Source organism: Pteropus medius, unplaced genomic scaffold (genome assembly GCF_902729225.1).
Source record: "Pteropus medius unplaced genomic scaffold, Ma_sr-lr_union100, whole genome shotgun sequence".
NCBI lineage: Eukaryota > Metazoa > Chordata > Mammalia > Chiroptera > Pteropodidae > Pteropus > Pteropus medius.
In genome coordinates, this window is record NW_024354500.1 from 19,006,524 (window position 1) to 19,026,543 (window position 20,020).

At 37.6% G+C, this 20,020-nt stretch overlaps 1 protein-coding gene across 2 annotated transcripts in view; it reads right to left on the reverse strand.

Moving 5' to 3' along the window:
* Positions 1-20,020, reverse strand: part of KCNQ5 (potassium voltage-gated channel subfamily Q member 5) — a 451,448-nt gene that overhangs the window by 70,477 nt on the left and 360,951 nt on the right. The window contains exons 4-7 of one of the 2 annotated variants that reach the window (XM_039853207.1): positions 18,444-18,619; positions 18,060-18,185; positions 7,066-7,176; positions 1,077-1,172 (exon numbers count right to left, since the gene is read on the reverse strand). In XM_039853207.1, the coding sequence (XP_039709141.1) occupies positions 1,077-1,172; positions 7,066-7,176; positions 18,060-18,185; positions 18,444-18,619 (509 nt within the window). The remainder of the gene's footprint in view (positions 1-1,076; positions 1,173-7,065; positions 7,177-18,059; positions 18,186-18,443; positions 18,620-20,020) is intronic. The other variant, XM_039853208.1, reaches the window with a different exon arrangement.

Genomic DNA, 20,020 nt, shown 5'->3' on the forward strand with positions numbered 1-20,020 from the left:
TACAAAATAGATTGCTTTCATAGTATAACTAAACCACCCTCACCCACTTCTTTCCCTTGCTCCATTTCTGTAGGAGCAACTTCATTTCACAGCAATTGGTAAGGGATAAGGATAGGGTTGTGTAGTGGTTCCCCCAACCCAACCCACCCACTTAAACCTACAATCTAAATTAAAACAATGTGCTTATTACTACAACATGAAAACAAGTCTCCTAGTACTTCAGATCACCACTTCAAACCCCTTCAGTTAGGAATTCTGAATCTCTCACTGGCTGACAGAAGAAGAAAACACTAGATTGTATAATCAGTGTGTCTATAATTAAATACCAACTCCACTTTATGGATCTATAGAAAAATATACTTCATGATTCTTAAACAACCTGGTTCTAGGATGGTGCTACTCCCAAAAGATATGGACAGCAAAAGGAGAAGAATTCCTTTGTGCTGAAGCAAATCCTGAGTTATTGACAAGGAAATGAAATGTTAAACACCTGTATATTATGAGTTAGCTTTCAAATAACATGCTCATGATTTCATATTCTCAAACATGGAGGTATTCCATAATCTCACCAGCTCTTAAGATAACTATTTTAAGTTATTGCTCTAGATGACATTAAAAATAATTCCACAGGTACACATCCTTGACATTCTAAACAAATATGCTGTTCTTCAGAACAGTGGCATCCATCTGGCTGGAGAAGGTAATTGTAATGCAGAGAACAATGCCATGTTCTGCTCCATCACTTGATGATCTATTATGTTTCACCGAGTAATTCTTAAGACATATTTGGTTATTGCAGGCGCAACATGGCTGCTAACCTCTGCATGACTTTGCTGGCATGACTAATTAACCTGAACAATACCTGGACTATTTACTGAAAGTATATATTATTTTTCTGTTTGGGAGGGGGGGAACATTTGTCCAAATCCAAGACTGTGTGTTAAGTTCCAGCTTCAGTTTAAAAAACAGAACAAAAGAATAGCTCTACTAAGCAATGAAGCATAGAGATTAGAAAATGACCCAGCAAGTGCTTATGGAGACAGATGTTGCCATCTACCTATTACACTGACATTTACCTGAATGAGGTTGGCAGCTGGGTTCCTTCTTTTCTCAAAGTGTTTCTGGCGGTGCTGTTCTTGTACTTTTAATGCAAAACCTGAGCCAAGAATGCCCTGGAAAAAAATACAAATCGGTACTTCAATTTTTTTTCAAAAGCACTGTTAAATACTATAAATATTAAAAAGTAACTCTCTAAAATGAGTTTGAGAGAAGACAGACAGTATGCAACCTGTCCATAAACATACTACTTACTCAAACAAACACTATTTACCTCTATTATAATACCATTGGCCAATGGCAAGTTGTTGGGCAAGACTGCCAAGAAATATAACAACTTCTGTTCTTTAGTAAATCAATGAGGCATTGCCATTTACTGTCTCTTATAGTATAGTAGAGGCACCATAATTACAGATAAAAATCACTATTAAAAACTATTTTTTGTGTGGTCTTCTCTGTAACATTAGGATAAATGGTGCTATCCAGTGATGGAATATGGAGGACATGAATTGTGGTTTTGAACAGAGTTGGATTTTAAATCTGGGACGGTTCAAGTCTTGCTGCTGTGGACATGGGAGTTTTTCTAGCACTTTGATGAAACTACTGAATTTTATATTTTCCATTTGTGAAACAGTGGGCGGGGGAGTGTTTAAAATTTGTCCCAGTTTAATCTTCGGGATGCTATAATTCTATACCTATCAAAGTCAAGTGAAAGAGGTGAGGGGAAGGACAGTTATCCAGATAAGACAGTTTTGAAGACATAGGAGGTTTTCCACTTTCCTTGTTTGTATAACAAAGACAAGAGCATGGGTAATTGCAAAGCACATTCCTATTTCCCTGAGTTTTAATCTCATACTTTTAGCATTCCTTGCCTTTTTGGTTTTGGCTCACCTATTCAGATTTTGGGGTTCGTAAGATTAGTATGTTCCTCCTATGTTTATGTAAATTTTTTTGGCTGGTTTGCTTCCTTCTGCCTCTCATCTTAATTTGCCAAAATTCTGGCTTTTAAAAATGCTCCTGTCTTCAGTTTGCTTTGGTCTAACATTGTGGAATCAAGATGTTTTGTCTCAGCCTTGGGTTGGCTTTTGGAGCTTGCTAAATTCAATCTCCGAGCTTTGTCTATAATTCTCCACTTTATTGGCATGAGACGTAGAGATCCACTGCTTTCAAGTCTGTAGATTTTGCTTGCTAGCTATAAATTATTAGCTTTTAATTAAACTTTAAAGAGTCTAACCCTTAGGTGAGATATGGGTGTCCTAAAAGCACTAAGTCGGTATTAATCACAAATAAGGAATGGTTGTTTTTCTTTTCTTTACTTCTTTAAAGTAGCTCAAAGATAGTATAGGCTGCCTGGGGAGGTGATGGGTTTCTCATCTTTAGGAGGTGTTAAGTCTCAGCTGGATGATAGCTTGGCTCAGATATTTTTGGGTTCTAGATAAACTTTAAGCTTTCTCTTATCTTGAGAATCCACAATTCTGAGTACATCTGTGACAATAACTAGATAATAAGTAATGTGATTACAGTAGTCCCCCCCTTTGTCACAGGGATATGTTCCAAGACCCTCAGTGGATACTCAAAACCGCAGTTACTATCGAAACCTATATTTGCTATGTTTTTCCCTATACATATGTACCTATAATAAAGTTTAATTTACAAATTAGGCACGGTGAGAGATTAACAAGAACAACAATAAAATAAAACAATTATAACAATACACTGTCATATAAGTTATGTGAATATAGTCTCTCTCTCTCTGATAACCAGTCTCATAATGGAGATGGCTATTAAGTAACTATTGAGTGGGTAGCATATACAGCATGGATATACAGTCCTGTACAGGCTGTAGTCCAAGAGTGGGAAATTTCATCACGCTACTCAGAATGGCATGCAATTTAAAACTTATGAATTGCTTATTTCTGGAATTTTCCATTTAATATTTTCCAATCAAGGTTGACCGTGGGTAACTGAAACCACAGAAAGTGAAACTGCAGATAATGGAGTGGGGGAAGGAATGACTACTGTATGCAAAATACAGTTATACGATAATACTATTTACTATTAATGAGCAGTTATCAACTTCATTATTAATAAGAATAAATGACTACCATAAAATTAGAAATTATATCATAGGTTCTGTTTTCCATTTCTTTTTCAGTGATTGTCTCATAGAGGTTGTGATTGCACAAACTAAACTTTATAAAAATCTGGACTGTATGATCTTGTTTTTAGATTTAAACATTTCTCTCCATTTGGAGGTTATAAAAGTGGCCTCCATTTCTAAATCCAAATCAACTATAGTCATTCTTAACTCCTAATTTTTTTTTCCTGCTACTTAAGATCATTTAGGAAAGATTTACTTATTTTCCTTTTAATGTCATTTTTCATGAAGTATAAACGTGTAAGAGAATATGAAACATTAGAATTTATAGCATATATTTATACCACATATTATGTGTAATCCACTCGGAGCTTGATTCAGATTTTGTACATATTGAATTAACAGCAATAGCTACCATTTTGGAGCATTTAGTACGTGGATATGAGGCTCAGAGTTAAATCCCTTTTGGAAATTGAAGACAGGCCCCACATAGCACAAACTTTGCATCTTCCAAATAAATTCAAATGTGCTGAAAATCACATTGATATTGCTTAGAAACATATATTAGTTGATGGCAAATATGCCAGACTGTACATTACAACAATTAAACCAGGTCTACTCATCGTCTCATTATAGCTCTATTCCAATTTTCTACCACCTTTCTTACTACACAGCTCAGTGAACCTAAATGGAAGTCTGTTAAAATCTATTATGAAATATATAATAGATTTTAGTTAAAAATATAATATATTATTATAAAATATAGATAATATATTAATATATATAAAATCACTGATTATTGAGTGAATATGTACAATTTATGTGCCATCCCTTCAAATATTGACACCTATACATACAAATTCTTAGAAATTGAGTTTTGTTGTAATCTATTTTCTAAGATCGCATTACTTAAATTTTTAGGTTTTAAATTTTAGTACTATGCCAAGAAGGGCTACGTAAACACCAAATGGGAAGAAAATATATTTTGGTAAGCATTTAAAATATTTATCCCTGTTATCTTCCAGGTTAAAGGAGCCTAATTCATACCCCACACATGGCAAACAGGATAGACCAAATGATACTCTTAGGAGTATCAAGCAGGAGGGAGGGAGCATCCTGAAGAAGAGAAAGACCTGCCTCTGAGGACGAAGAGCTGGGGGTGCCTCTGCAAGCTCGTTAGGCCTTAGGGAAAGCAACCCCTTAGTGGAGCTTGGAAAGGGTGGCCTTTGTGACTCTGTGATCTACAAAAGAGTCCTTTTGCTTTGAGAGAAAAGATGAGAAAATGCTCTTCTCTTTGTTAGTTCTCAGGTTTCCTGGGTGGGAGAAAACCTAAACGAGTGGCCCATGATCGACATATAACTTTCTTAGCAAAATGCCAATGTGCTCTCCTAAATCTCAATCAGACAACATGTCGGCCTGCAGGTGCACAAGACATAATGGCATTTCCAGCCATTCTTTTTTTAAAGGTATATATGAACCATTTAGTCTTTCACTCACTATATAAGAGCTCAACACCTTTTACAGAGGTTGCAGTAAAAAGATCCATGGTAAAGTTTACTTTTCTTGGCATTGTTAGGGAATGTTCTGTGCAAGCAAGTTTTTTGATTTCCAGCATATATTTATTTAATTTACATAAATAAAATTTTATAATCACTTTATTGAGAAACCTTTCCAAGAATGATTACTTAGTCTCTGATCTTGAACCTAAAAGAGTGACACAGTTTAAGCTCCCTGTAGTAGGCCAAAGTTTATTGACAGGGGCACGTATTTCTCTGTGCTGGATGTAGCCAGCTCCCAGAGGTGCGCTGACCCTAACACTCACTGGCCCTAGGTCTTTATGCCTTTGAACATTTATATATAGCTTGCTTACAGATTTTCTTTTCCTTCCCTTGTTGTTGTCTTTCACCATCTCTTCTTGTTGTAGTGTTTGTTCTATCAGTCTATCTTTATATTTGCTGTTTATAATCTTCAAAGAATTGTGAAGCTATATAGCCATGTTCATCAAAATTTTCTCTAAATTAAGAAAAGGTTCTGCATAGGTCTCAAGAGGCTCTCCCACGAGGACAGCACCTATAATGTGGATTTTAACAGCCCAGAGGTTGACAACTTCCCTGTTTGTGGTGTTTCACTGGATCACAGAAGTTGTTACATATGCGGCCTCAGGATGAGTATAAACACAAAAGCAGCGGTATTTCATGCCATTATTTTGGGGAAAAAAGCCCCAAATTGCATTTTATTTTTTCTTAAGGTATTTTCCTATAAGAAATCTGATTATTAAGTGAAGCTCTGCTCGTTCTAAATTGTTGAGACTGCTGGATAAGTTGACTCTGAATAAGTGAGATGCTTTTTTGACTCTCTTTGATTTTTGTCACTTTACAACAGTAAATTCATATATTGAGATTCATACAGAAAACAATGACTAGCACTGGACTTGCATTATCATATAGGTCTTCACAAAATTTCTCTGGGTGTAATAATTCTTCCTTCATTATACTGATGAAGAAACGTACCCAAGGTTATTGTTATGGACTGAATTGTGTCCCTCCAAAATTCATATGTTGGAGTCCTAATCTCTAGTTCCTCAGAAGGTGACCCTATTTAAAGATAAGATCTTTAGAGAGGTAATCAATTTACAATGAGATCATTAAGGTAGGACCTAATTCAATATGACTGGTGTTCTTAAAGGAAGAAATTTGGACACAAACACGTACAGAGGAAAGACAATGTGAAGACTCAGGGAAAAGACTACCATCTACAAATCAAGGAAAGAGGCTTGGAACACATCCTTCTCTCATCTCCCTCATAAACAACCAACCCTGACAGCTCCTTGATTTTAGACTTCTAGCCTCCAGAATTGTGAGACAATACATTTCTGTTGGTTAGGCCACACAGTCTGTGATACCTTGTTACAGCAGCCCTAGCAAACTAAAACAGCCACAGAAGTAGCACATGACAAAAACAGAATTCACAATGAGGTCTAATGCTCAAGCTTTTGCATGGTGTTTTCAGTCTCTTCTCTGTGATTTTGTGTGGTCTGGGGTAGAATCAGCTGGTCAAACCGGAGTTGGACAGTGGCCATGGGAAGGACAAGCATGTCCTCTGCACTCATTCACAGGCTGAGAAGGAACTCTGTTAGCTAAGCCTGTGGTGCTGAAAATCCCCACCCCCTCTGCTTCCTTGGAGGCGTGCTCTGGGGTCTCTGCTTGGCAGAGACTGTGACTATGAGTCAGCTTGTGTCTGGAGCAAGACTAAGGCTATTGTTCCTTAAGCATGACTGCTGCCACTTGTGGATGGAGGCAAACTGTAATATTTTGATCAATTTCCTTTAAAGAAACAAGTAGAAAATGGAGGAGCTTCATCCATTAAGGGGAAAATAATCAGAAGCTTGGAAGAAGATAAATGTGCTCTTCATTCTGATAAGATGCAGAAAGTGCTCATTAAGAAAAATCAATGATGATGACACAAAGAATAAATCATCTGACACATTGAAAACCCTTTAAGGTCATATAATTTTCACTCAAATGGATAAATACTACACTTGTGCACATCTATCTCTTTAGTAGCACATATTATAAACCAAATTGGAATGATCAGCTTAAAAAGAAATCTTTGTCTTTACAAATATTCTAAATGTATTAGTAGGATGTTGACAGAAAGTCGATGCCATCGGAATTATTATTTGGTCATAAAGACCTAGCTGGTATAAAACTCTCAGGTTAAGTGTCTCCAAGGGAAAACTATTTTAAATAAATTATCCACATAGATATATGTAGAAAGGTCGATATTATATCAGAAAAATTATATTTGTAAACAATATAGATATGTTCCTGGGCATGTGAATTTGTGAAAGCTCACACTAACAAACCTTTAAGATCTAATTTAAATTGCTTTATTTTTGCAGAGATACTCACGGCAGGAAGTGCAAAGAAAGAAATGCCAAGGAGCGCAAAGCCTGCAGAAAGCAATCTTCCCAGCCAAGTTAGGGGAGTTTTGTCTCCATAGCCAATCGTTGTCAATGTAATCTAAAAACAAAATAAATAGAATGTGCAGCTTAAGTACGTGAGAGGAAAGTTAGGACCTATGAACAAGAGGCAAAGCAACGTTTCCACTAAATCATTATTCAACACGTCTTGTGGGTGCATTTTATTACTGTGCTTTAATTTTCCATGACGCATAACAGAACCTCTCTTTGTTTAAGATAGGGAATAACCTACATACTTGTTCCTCTCTTATAACACAATTTTATTTTCCATCTTTTTAATGTGTGTTCCAAGAAAGGTTATTTAAGTTAAGTGGATAACCATCAGTGATATAGAAGCGATAGCACCATAGATTTAGGACTGGATCAGTACACAAAACAATAACTTATGTTAATTATGGCTGTCCATTTATTACCTTGGCAGGCATTTCCTGAAGGTCTGGTGTGTGCAAGGTACGTGTTATGATTTATAGTGGAACAAAAACAAGAGGTACATAGTTCTTGTCCTAAGATATTTACAGCATAAGAGGGCGACATGTCACACACAAATCATTAAAACACAAAATAGGGCAAGACAGGTATTATGATGGATGCACAATTAATCTACCACGGGAATTCAGAGGATAGATTATTACCAGCTTGGGGAGGATGTGATCATACCTAGCCTTTGAAAAATGAGTAATATTTTGAGAGGCAGAAATGATACAGAGGGTGATCTGGAGCCGGGGAAGGGGGTTGCAGGGGAGGAATCAGGTGACCAGCTTTATAGCAGTGAGAACAGAAAGGGTAGGTTCTGTTCAGCTGGGCTGGAGCATGGTGAGCCTGAAGAGGATTAGTGAAAGAGGTTAACTAGATATGCTAAAGCTGGACCAGGGAGTGTCTTTGAAAAACGCTAATTAGTTCATGTCTTTCCCCTGATCAAACTGTTCCAGGGTCTTCCCATGCCACTTAGAACAGTCCCAGCTCCTCTCCAGGGCCGACGAGGTTCTGCAAGATCTGGCAGAATGATGCAGCAATTGAATTGGAACAGTGGCGATGGGACTACACGGGAGTGGAGAGTAAAGAGATGTGTTTAGGAAGTTCAATAGAAATATATTTACTGATTGTCTGGGATCAAGGGGAAGACTAGGTCAACAAGGACTTGACAATTTCAAGGGGAAGATAGTTCCACCATAAATAAAAATATGAGAAAGAGAAGATTTTGGAGCAAAGGTGAGTTTGGTTTTGCAAAGAAAGGTTCTTTAAAAAGTCAGTATGATTCAGATCTAGAAAAGTTGAGCAGGAAATTGAGATCGTGAACCCGAGTCTTGAGAGAGAGAGAGAGAGAGAGAGAGATTGGGTTTCCCATGAGATTTGAGTTTTGGAATCGGGCACAGGGTAGTTGTTTAAGCTTTGTGAATAAATGAGATTGCAGAGCATTCAAAGAAGGAGTCCAAAGAGACCTCAGGAAACACAGACATTTAAGGGATGGAAGAGTAAGGAAAGTCAGAGAAGAATATATTTTTTTCAAAAAGCGGGAGAACTAGGAATGGGTTATATAAACAGAAACTCAACGGAGAAGAGGAGTTTCACAAAGGACCAGGTGATTCCCGATGTCACAGGCTCATAGATAACAAAGAGAATAAGGACTGAGAAAAGATTTTGGACACGGAGATAGGTAGTTACTGATGATTTCTAAGAAAGTGGTTGCTTTGTTCATGTCACCTTACCTGGGCTTTGAAGGAGTCGTAAGTTTATGAGACAAAGAAATGATAGAGGGATATAAACTCCACAATGCCAGACCTTTCAGAAGTACTCCACTCACCTGACCACTCCTTTCTAGAATCTCTCTTCTCTTATCACTTCTGTGGTTTTCCCTTTATATCTCCTATAGCTCCTCTTACGTGGCTCCTCCTCCTCTAGTCAACCTTTAAATATCACTTGAGGTTTGGTTCTGCATCTTTTTCTGTTTTTTTTTTTTTTTTTAAATTATATTATCCTCTAACTTTCCTTTCTCTTTTAGCTCCTCTTTTATTTTTTCTCTCTTCCCAGATGATCTTAAATGTTCTCGTGGATTTAAATACCATTTTTATGCTGAACAAACCAAATTTATACTTCCAGGCCAGGCCATTCTTTTGAGCTCCAGATTCTTACATCTGTGGTTGATATTTTTATTTGCATGTTGCGCAGTCATTTAAACTTAACATGTTTAAAACAGAACTCTTGTTTCTTCTCAACCTGTTACTCCCCCAAATGTATTCCCCCGCACTGTAATCCAGAGCGCTGTCATTTACTCCGTTGTCACATCAGAAGCCGTAGAGTCACCCTGATTGCTCCGTTCTCTCACTCCCTTCACTGAATCTATCAGCAATTCCCATTGATTTTATCTCCCAAAGATACTGCACATTTATCCCCTTTGCTCTGTCTTCACTGCCACCATGATAGACAAGGCAGCTACAGCAGCCCCTAAATTGCTCTCTGATTTTGCTCTTGCCTCCCTTCAGTTCCTTCTCCACACTCCTGCAAGCGGTATCATTTCCTTATTGCCCTCTAAAAATACTTCAATGGCTACTCATTGAATTCAGAATAAATTCCAAGCTCCTAACCATGGCCTACGTGACACGGACTCCACCTGCTTCCTAAGATCATCCTGCTTTCATCCTCGCTCACTGCATTTTAACCACAGTATCCTTTCAGCTCTTCAAACACACCAGGTTACTTCTGCCTCATCCTGTTCCCTCAGCCAGAAGTGCTCTTCCTACTCTTCCCAAGGCTCCTTCTCATCCTTCAGGTCGTCTTCAAAATATCTCGCCAACAGAGAGGACTTCCTTACCCACTTTGTCTACAATAGGGCCTCTGGTCATCTCTATTTCAGATTCTTGTTTCTTAATAGCACTTGTCCTAAGTGGCAGTTTGCTGTATTTTTTTATTTTTATTTTTTATTTTTTAGTGGAAGGGTCCTTATTTCCTTTACTAGAAAGAGGAACCATGTCTTTATTCTTTGTTATCTCCCTGACATCTAGCATGATGCTTGCCACGAAGTAGAAGGAACTCAATGAATATTTAGTAAATCAATGAAGAATTCTTTCAAGAATATTGGTGATAAATGGAGTGAGAAACAGGGCAAAAACTCCTTGAAATCTCTGACTCTGCGGGGATGCTTTCTAAAACGTATTTGCGCATGTTTGCAGAGAGGATGAGCCTGGGGAAGGAAGAGCTGGTGGCTTTATGATGAGTTAAGGCAGAGAAAATAGGATGAAGAGTACTGTTGGAGGGGTTAGCCGTGGCAGGGTGAAAGGACACCTCTTTCATGTGGGGGGAAGTTGTGGACACAGTGTGAATGGAGGGCAGGACTGAGAATGCTGGAGCTGTTTCCCTTCAATTCCAGTGAGGAAGAGGGTGAGATCATCTGTGGGGAGAGAAAAGTTTGGAACAGAGGAAAAGACTTGGGGCTGTGAGAGTGTGAGAAAGTGTTAAGTACAAATCAACGAGAGGCCTACTGGGCAGAGGAAGCTCATCCAAGGTTGGAGAGAGGGAATTCGTAGCAGAACCTAGTAGCCAAGTTAATTAAATACCACGAGCAGTATCAGTATGGGACTCTCAAAGGAATTCCTTGAGATTGCAATGAAAATATTCCAGCTCAATTTTATTACAGGTTCCTAATCTTAAATATGTGAAAATGATTTTAATCTGCTATGCTTTTTCTGCAAAATAGTTCAATCCTTTTACAGCAGTTTATTAATAATCATGAACTAAAAAAGAAATTTCATGGTTTGGTCACGGTGATAATGTTACATTTCAGGGTTTGCTTTACGTTCTAATAATACATTTGAGTTATTCTCCTTGGCCCAGTGCTCAGAGAGTGGGTTTTAAACCACTGCCTCTAATTCTGAAGAATGTGACATGGCGAAGTGACAATGTGCTCAGTGTTTTATTCTGAGTAGAGAAGAACGCCTGCTCCCTCTCATTCCAAGACAGTTGCCCTTACAAGAGTTGTGAACTTTGAGTTGTGAACTCTGAGAGCAGCACCCTGGGGTCCCTCTGGGGGCAGCGAAGGCTCTGTCTGCCTTCTCTGCACTCTGGTTCAGGCTTCCGGATGATCATGTCTCCCCACATGCAGGGGACTGGAATGACCAGCAGTGCGGCCAGCCGCAGCAACTTCCTCCACTCCGATTTCAAAGTCAAAGTCATTTAGGGTGTTGCTTGGTCGAAAGTGCAGGGGCCTTTTGTTGCCAGGCTAAGTGTGAGAAGGGTCAGGCAATAGGGGGCAGTTTCCTTTCTCTCCATGCCAAGGAGAAAGTTAGTGGGGAGTTTCCTGGGTGCATCAGTTCACATCTTGTGGCCGAAAGGAGACCACTGGGCTTCCTGATGTGAACGGAGAAGTAGCACCAGAGATGAAATTATGATGTTTCTAAGATAAATTTATGATAAAAAGATGTGAGCCTTCTTTGTGAATTCACACTGGCCCATATGCTTGATCTAGCTGCTGACTTTTTAAGGCCTTAATTGGCTGCATTTGATAAAACCATCCCCAGATGAAGCTTGCATAGATATTCATTGATTTTCTTAACTTTCAGGTCAAGCTGTCCTTGAAGTACCGGTGAGTCTTCTGGGAACAGGACAACTGCATTACCATTCTTTCCTTTTCCCAGCACCTGGAAGGCTCTGCTAATGGATATCAGTGGCTCCTTTGCACACGGACTGAGTAGCAGAAGCCCTTCTAGTGTGTACTCTCCCCGACTTGTGTTAAACAATAAACCCATTTCTATCCTTCGGAAATCTTGTGAATTTTTCAGTGGCTGAACCCCGTAATGATTAGTTTCATTTGGATCTAAAGTTAGAGAAAGGCTCACACAGAACCCCAAAGACATCAGCTCTTTAGGGAGCTCCTGGAACAGCAGCTTGTTTTAGGCAGTCTTGAGAGGTGGCATATGTGATATTGAGGGGATTGGAGGAAATCACACCTGGAGGAAATTGACTATATTGGGCATAATTCCATTTTTTGACCTACTTCTAGAGCTTATAGGAGGTATGTTAGTGAACATATGCTGAACTGATTAAATTTTCAAAATTTATTTATGTATTTATTTATGCACTTATTTATTATTGATTCTTACTCATTTACTTTTTTTTTCCTTTGCCAGTAATTTATTTAGCACAGGTTTGCTGTGGGAATTATAATAAATTCATTAGCCTTTAGCATACAAGATAATATTTCTTAATAAGCCAATTAAAGAAATAATATACTCCAAACAAATGACAGATTAATCACAGTATTGCTCCAGATAAGGGGAGATGAGAGGAATAAAGTCTAAATTTGCAGAGGTATATTTTTTTTATACGTTACACATTGACTTTTGACTATGGTGTCTACTATCTCATTAGAAAGGTCGTGAAATTTTGAATTTACTTTTAAAAGTTAGAAGATAAATTTAAAACACTTCCAATATCTCTTCCAGAGCAATTTTAAGGAGAGTGATACTTTCATGAAGCAAGAGGATGCCATTTATCAACCACACTTTATGACCTGAGGTGGAAGCTGGCAGATGCGTTCTCAGGCTGCAGCCTGACAGGATAGATGAGGACCTGAGAGGGATGGTTGAGCCTGTTGCTCAACCTTGGTGAGCCTAAGGAAGGCTGGGAGTTTGTGCTGCCTCTCCAGATGGACGATTTACTTGAAGGTGATTTGGCAAGTGGGAACAGCTCAGATGAATGTTTGCCCTCATATTCCATATGCTCAGCTGCAGTCATGCAGGTGAGAAAAGATATTTTCTGAAAATTCATGGGTTGCAAATATGGGCATAAAGTTATATTCGTAGTAGCAAAGTCTGAGGTACACTGGGGACATCTCAGTGTTTAGTGATCAAGAATTCTTCCTCAGGAATAATACTGCAAAACAAATGCAATTTTTTTTTTTTATGGGATGGCAGATGCTACGGTCAGATTATAACTTAGACATCAGCTGGACTACTGTTATTATTATTATTTTCAATAGCAGAATTCATTCAAGACCAGGAGATATAAATCTTTCAAGCAACAAATCAACAAGTATTTATTGGTCTGATTTTGAGGATACAATTATGAATACTAGTTTATAGCTAATGTACTTATGTGAACAAGTTAAGAATATACTATCTGTAGATTTAATTTCTCCATAAGGGGGTCTATTAAGGGAGGATGACTAACACTGGTAGTTTGTCAACAGTCTCCTCTTTCCCCCATTCTTCTTTCGTTTCTCTCTTCTCCTCCCCCACCTCCTCCATAGTCATAGAACCTGTGTAGTTAATTTTGAAATTTGGATACCTTGAGCTAGCAGATTAAAAAGGTTAGATCTTCAACATCAGAAGCTCCTGTATTGGTGGTATCATACAACTTGGGTTCTGCTGTGGCAGGTAGCTCAGGGCATTAGCATTCTATATTGATCTTCTGGGCTTGTGGTCGAATATGTAATAATAGTAGTAACTAACATTTGTGTAGTGCTTGATAAAGCACATCTACATGTCCTAATCTCATTTAACACACACAGCAACTTTGTGTTTGGCTGATATTACTATCACCATTTTACAGAGATATTAAATGATTGCTTAATATCACACCTCCACTAAATCATAACGACGAGGGTAGAACTCAGGTCTACTGACTATCGTTCTGTTATTTTCCATACAACATGTGCTCAACACTTATGGAATAATACTGAGCAAAATTTCCAGAACCATGTGTGAGATGATATTATACAAGGAATAGACTTCTTAGGAAAGACTTCCCCAAAGAAGTTTATGACCAATGCACTTCACAAATGCATGCTGCTAAGGTAGGCGTGCGACTTGCTGATGCTCATAACAGCCGGGGTGTTTGGGTGGATAGCGGCTGGGGGATGTGTGTCTCAGTATTTGCTTGGCAGTGAACAATGTTCTTGAATAGTTAGGAACTGGTGTGTTCATTATTTCATAGCCAAGTAAAGCTTAGATACCATCAGATAATGCATTGGTAGTAAGAAACACTTGTTAACTTTTATTTAATGTACCAGCACTGAGTCAGAAAACAAGAGTTTATAAGTGGTTCCAGAAAATGTTTTGTCCTGGTGAACCCAATGTAAGGAGGGTTGATTCTTAGAATTATAATGTATTATCAAGGACAAGGGTATCTTTGTTCATTCCACAAACTTACACCATTTCTTATTCTTAGATTTTGCAGGGGGGATGAAACTTATGGCATATATTTGGGCTGTATGACCTGTTGAGTGCACAGTACACTATATTATACATTGAGCTGTCTATATTGTTTGCTTCGAGAAAGACTGTAAAAATTTCAGCATGAATTCTAACTCTGGCTGATACTGAATTCTTCTACATGCCTGAAGTAATCATTTCAAGCACACAGTCTCAGGTGGAGGCTGTATTTAGATGCTTACTCAAGAGTAGATTTATACTATCTGCTGCTGTATTTTTTAAAAAAACCCACAACACCATCTTCATCATAGAAATAGCATTAAATAGAAAGAGGACAAACTGGCCTTTACTCGGTCATTACCAGAAAAAATTACTTCAGGAAAACCTGATCTTAAGTCAGTTCTGAACAAATTTAAAGCAAATCAAAATGAGAAAAATAATAACAGGAAATAAGATAATGATAAAAGATAACTCCAGAAATACCTGTTACAAATTTACTTCAGAATAAATCTAAAGCAACTAACAAGGAGGAAAATAATAACAGGAAATAACATCAAATGGAGCTGTGCCCATCAGAAGATCCTCTTTTCCTGTAGCTGCCAGCGCCTGAGCCACTAGAATTGCCTTCCCTTACCTCTCCTCCACTTCCTTTGTCATCAGGGCCCCTTGAGTTACCACTTCAGAGCCCAGAACATCTTTTAATCACAACCCCCAATTCCCGAGACCCTCCTGTGCGTAAGCTGTGGGTCCACCATGAAGCATATAGCTCTTTCTGTTTCTTTCGTTATAAAGGTGCTTCCATCTAATATCCACAATAGCAGTGACTACACCAAAAGTGGCCACCATCTTTGTTTGGGCACTTGTTATGGTCTTAGTACCAGGCCCTTTATCTCCATTATCCCATTTGAGTTAGGTACTGTTATTTACCTAGTATGGAATTGTTTTTAGAGATCAAAGTTCTTTGAATTGTTATTGGCTTTGAGCAGTGCTGATCACACCACTGTATTCTTCAAAAGGTAGTCTTGGAAATAGCCCACAACATCTTTTTAATGAAAGGAGTTGCGTAATTAGTATTTAGAATTCACTGGAATACTGTATCCCTGACCACAAATGGCGTTTTGATACTTAAGTCAATACTTGGGGCTTTTTTAACAAAAGGAATTTTCCTTTTCTCACCAAAGCCCAGCACTTAGAAACACTCAATTCTGGATGCCTTAATTTCTCTACTTACTCTGGATACTTCCATAATTAGCAAGATGTCTGTTATGTGCAACATGGACAACTTTACCTAAAAAGTATCGAACTATATATTCCTTAAGGTCTTGATTAACACATGATAAGGGTATAGTATTCTAAATTTACTTTATTTCACACTGGAGATGTGGTATATGTTCTCATAATGAATAAAAATAATAAGCCCTCTGCTGTTTGTGTCTTCTAGGCTTTACACAATTCCGTTAATGAGTCAGTTAATACCAAAAAACTCAGTAAGGCCTTTTTTATTCCTAGAAACTTAACATTTCAGAAGATTTTTACTCTCATATTCGAGACTAGATTTTTAAAAAATGGAGGCATAATTAGGCCATTCAAGGAACCTGTTAATCACAGGTTAAACTTCAGTCAGAATAGCACTACTGAAATGGAAATCAATGAAAATAGAGTGTTTTCCCACCCCTCTCCCCAAAGTCACAGATATGACCTTTGAAAACCTGCTACTTGGATTATTCTGGCTAAAGAAACAGCTGGTGACTAAGTGGGAGGTGTATTAAGAGGTTCTCACACAATTCTTATTAGTAATAAGGAGAAAAGGAGGACTGATAGGAAGAAGGATAAAGAACTGCCAGGCTGAACTCACGGGCAACTGCATCTCAGTGGGAAGAGGTGCGCCTGAGTGTCTCTGAGTAACTGCCTGAGTAACTGGTTTAAATAGTTACAATTATCAAAGAGAAGGAAAAACTGAACTTAAATTCAAATTGTTGCTTTGAAAGCTGGGATAATAAATTGTCTTCTCCTCACTGGCTAGAAAAGCCTCCTGTTTTCTTAATTTACACAGTTTACCGCACCATGAGTCATAGATTTTTGTTTGCTCTCCGCGTTTAAAAGTATTTTAAGAATGTCGGATGACTGCCCTCTTTTGGGTTTTCCACTTTCCTCCTTTCAAAATGTCCAATTTTCGCCTGTGGGGATGGGAGGGGGGAGGAGCTGGAAACCAAATTCAAATGAACAGAATGCCTTGTTATCAGTGGCACAATCTTGTAGACATTTACTCTGATAATTTAAGAGAAAAAATCTTAATCTTCAGGTACACATTTCTGATTTTTACTCATTTTATTACTGCTATGCTACCAACGAACATATCAAGTTCTTTTTAATACAGTCCTGAAAAATTTCCTTTGTCCGTGACAAGAGTTCTAGCTCCTGCTGATGAGGTTATGATATATAGTGGAATAACACAACAACTGGTAACTTAAACCTATGTTCCACAAAGTTAAAACAAACAACTTATCAATGTTTTAATCGCAGTTTAAGAAATATATTTTTTATTCAAAATATTTAAAAATATTTATGTATTTTTTTTGGCAACAATCTGACACTCAAGAAATATTGATGATTTATGAGTGAACTTTGTTGGACCAAAAAGATGGAGAAATTCTTTAAACAATTGTAAATGCTGTATATTTTTGCATATGAACCTTTTGGAATATCTTAGGGAATAAAACAAAAAGAAGTATGGTTTATATATTGATCAGAGCACTTTATTCTGTGACATTCTTATTAGGGCACATGTCTCAATTACTGTTTTTTGAATTCTTTACAAGTAGGGAAGTTTTTGCTTTAGTGGAGAACTATGCGTTGTTTAGCGTATACATGTCCAGGTTATTGAATTCTGATTTAATGGGGCTCGGCATGGCCTTTGAGCTATTTCACAACTCTAAGTTGCAGATAACTGGTAGTAATGCAAAATAATACTTGTCTATAGACATGTAAGTAAATTCTATCTAGTGGTGGTTTAATTGAAGCCAGTTTTGCCTCTATCTGCAGATTCATTTTAATATTCCTGATCTTTATACGTTTCTGTTCTTTGGCTAGTCCTTCGAACTGCTTGTAGCATCTTCCTGGTTCTCTCATCAATACTTAATTAAATAATAATAAAAAAATGAGTTAAATAAAATCTTTAGCATATGTTTATTTTCTTTCTATATGAGTCATGATTACTTTTATTTATTTGGAAAATCATTTCTTACTAAAAATATAAAAAAAAGTAGGTTTTTAAGTGGAAAATTTTGAAATCAGGTGTCTATACTATACTCTCTAATCTCATATATGGTTACCAGTTTTCTCTTTTTCACTTTTCGTGCCATAATTTTACTCTTCTAACTTTTATTCAGCTACCCTACCCCCTTTTTTTTACATTAGATAAACTTTTTGATGAATGTCAATCCAGTGCGGCAATTGGTAATTTAAATCTGTGCTCCACAAAGCTAAAACAAACAAATAAGCCCATCAGCATTTTAATCACAGTTAAAAACATGTTATATTTTTATTTTGGCAACAGTCTAGTACTCAAGAATTACTGCTAATGATTTATAATGGAACATAATTTTGTCGAACCAAAGAGATGGGAAAACTCTTTAAACAATTATAAGTACTGTATATTTCCATATAACTTTTTTTTAAGAGTTAATATTTTTATTGAGACCATTCATAGGAATCATTACACAGTTCAAAGGAAAAAACTTCATGCATCCAATAAATAAAAACAGATTTTTCTACTTACTGTGCCCCACCACAGAGCATCTGCATATGTAGAAAACTCTTTATTGGCGTCCTTTTCCACCAGATAGACGAGGAAAGATGAAAAAATAAGAACCAAAAATCCTATGTACCAAGCCGTGATTAATTCCTAGATAAAAAAGGAATGAAAGATTTTTAGCAGTGGAAAATCTTTGAAAAAGAGAGCTATCTATTCATGATTCCATTTGTTTGACTACGTCTTGGATATCTATGATGACTTTTAAACAATCTATTATATACCACATCTCAAAATTGCTTTGACCAGTTTCTGAAATGACTATTTGTTTGTGATGTTTATTAAATATTACAGCAATCAATGAAAAAGTTAAAAAACATCTTATCTTATAACTCAGAAAGCAAACCTTACCTTGCTGTGAGCATAAACCACTGAACCTAGTAATTTCCAAGTGCCTCCCCTTCGATCCATGCGCACCATACGGAGGATCTGTAGGAAACGGAGACTTCTGAGTGCAGACGTGGCAAAAATATTACCCTGAGTTTTCGCAGAAACAACTGCTATTGAAGCGATAAGAACAATGGTATCTGAAAAAAACAGGTTGAAACAGCCATAAATAGCGTGACTAGACGATTTAATTTCTCAAGACAATATTTCAGAAAGGTGCACTTGGACCTATTTGAGGTACAAATAACCATATCTTGAACCCCAACCTGGCTTAGTGCTACGTAGTGCTACTTGGACTCTGGGGTTACCCAAGAGTGAGAAGGCAGAGAACAGGGCCTACCTCTTGCCTTAGTTCTGGCCCCGTGACCATTCTATGCTTTACCTATGTAATTCTGAACCACTTACTATTTAATCTTCAACAAATTGACAATGGCTTTCAGGAAGTTTAGTGTTCCAGGGAGCCCTAAAGCTGTGGGACAGCTTTCCACAACATCTCTGGTTCCATTAGCATTTCTGTCTGGCAGAAAGGAGCTTCTGCCTCTGTCTTAACACCCTGCTTCCTAGTTGATTCCACAGTGGCATCATAGTCTATGCCGCTATAAAGGTGCCATTTGGTATAATCATTTCTCTTGTTTTCTTGCCAAAGAAGCTTGTAGCTCCTTTCTGGGGGGGGAAAAATCCCTTATGTTGTGGAGTCTGCAACTTTACATACTGTTTAACAAAGGCCTCAACTAAGCTGAATATTCTAAGCTCTCTGCAGAGTACTCTTTATACCTGTGCAGTCAATTATGTGTAAGTTTACTACACAAATTAAATAATATTATATTTGTTACAATAGAGTATGTAATTATACACACTGTGCATTGCATGGAAATGAATATTTAATGTTTGACTTATTGGCATTTGGCTTAGAAAACCTGCCCTTTTGTAAGCTAAAAAGAGAAAAAATGCAGCTAATGAAAGCATAGAAAAGATAAAAGAGGACTTAATTGCTCCAAAGGTAAACATCTGAATGATGTAAAGTAGGCTTTGAAGTGGAAGATGTGAAGTGGGGATGAATGGCCTCCTATGGCAATTTTAAAATAAGTTAGCCTGACCTTAACATCCTCAAATAAAATTTTCTTCCTGCTTTAAGCAGGCATCCACGGAGTTTTAGTTCAAGGGTATTGCATTTATAATGTTCCCATGATCCTTAGGATTAACTGCTGTATGAATGTGTACTCATCATTCAACTCAGTCCTTCCAGCACTTAGAAAGCTCTTGTCTCCTGATGTGGACTGAGAAGATCTTCTGAGTCACTCTCCTGGGGCCCCTTTTGGGTTAGGACTTAGAAGGAGACGGGTCGGTAGATGGCAGTATGAATGTCACCTGAAAGCTTTTTTTCAATCAGCTCTGGATGCTAGGTGGTTTTGTATATAGAAAGCCACACGTGCATCTTAGAATTACTGCTCTCTGCAGCTGTTGAAAATGAGAAGGAACTAAATGTGTTGTTAAAGATATCAAAGACATTATATGAGGTAAATAAAAGCCAGTTACAAAGC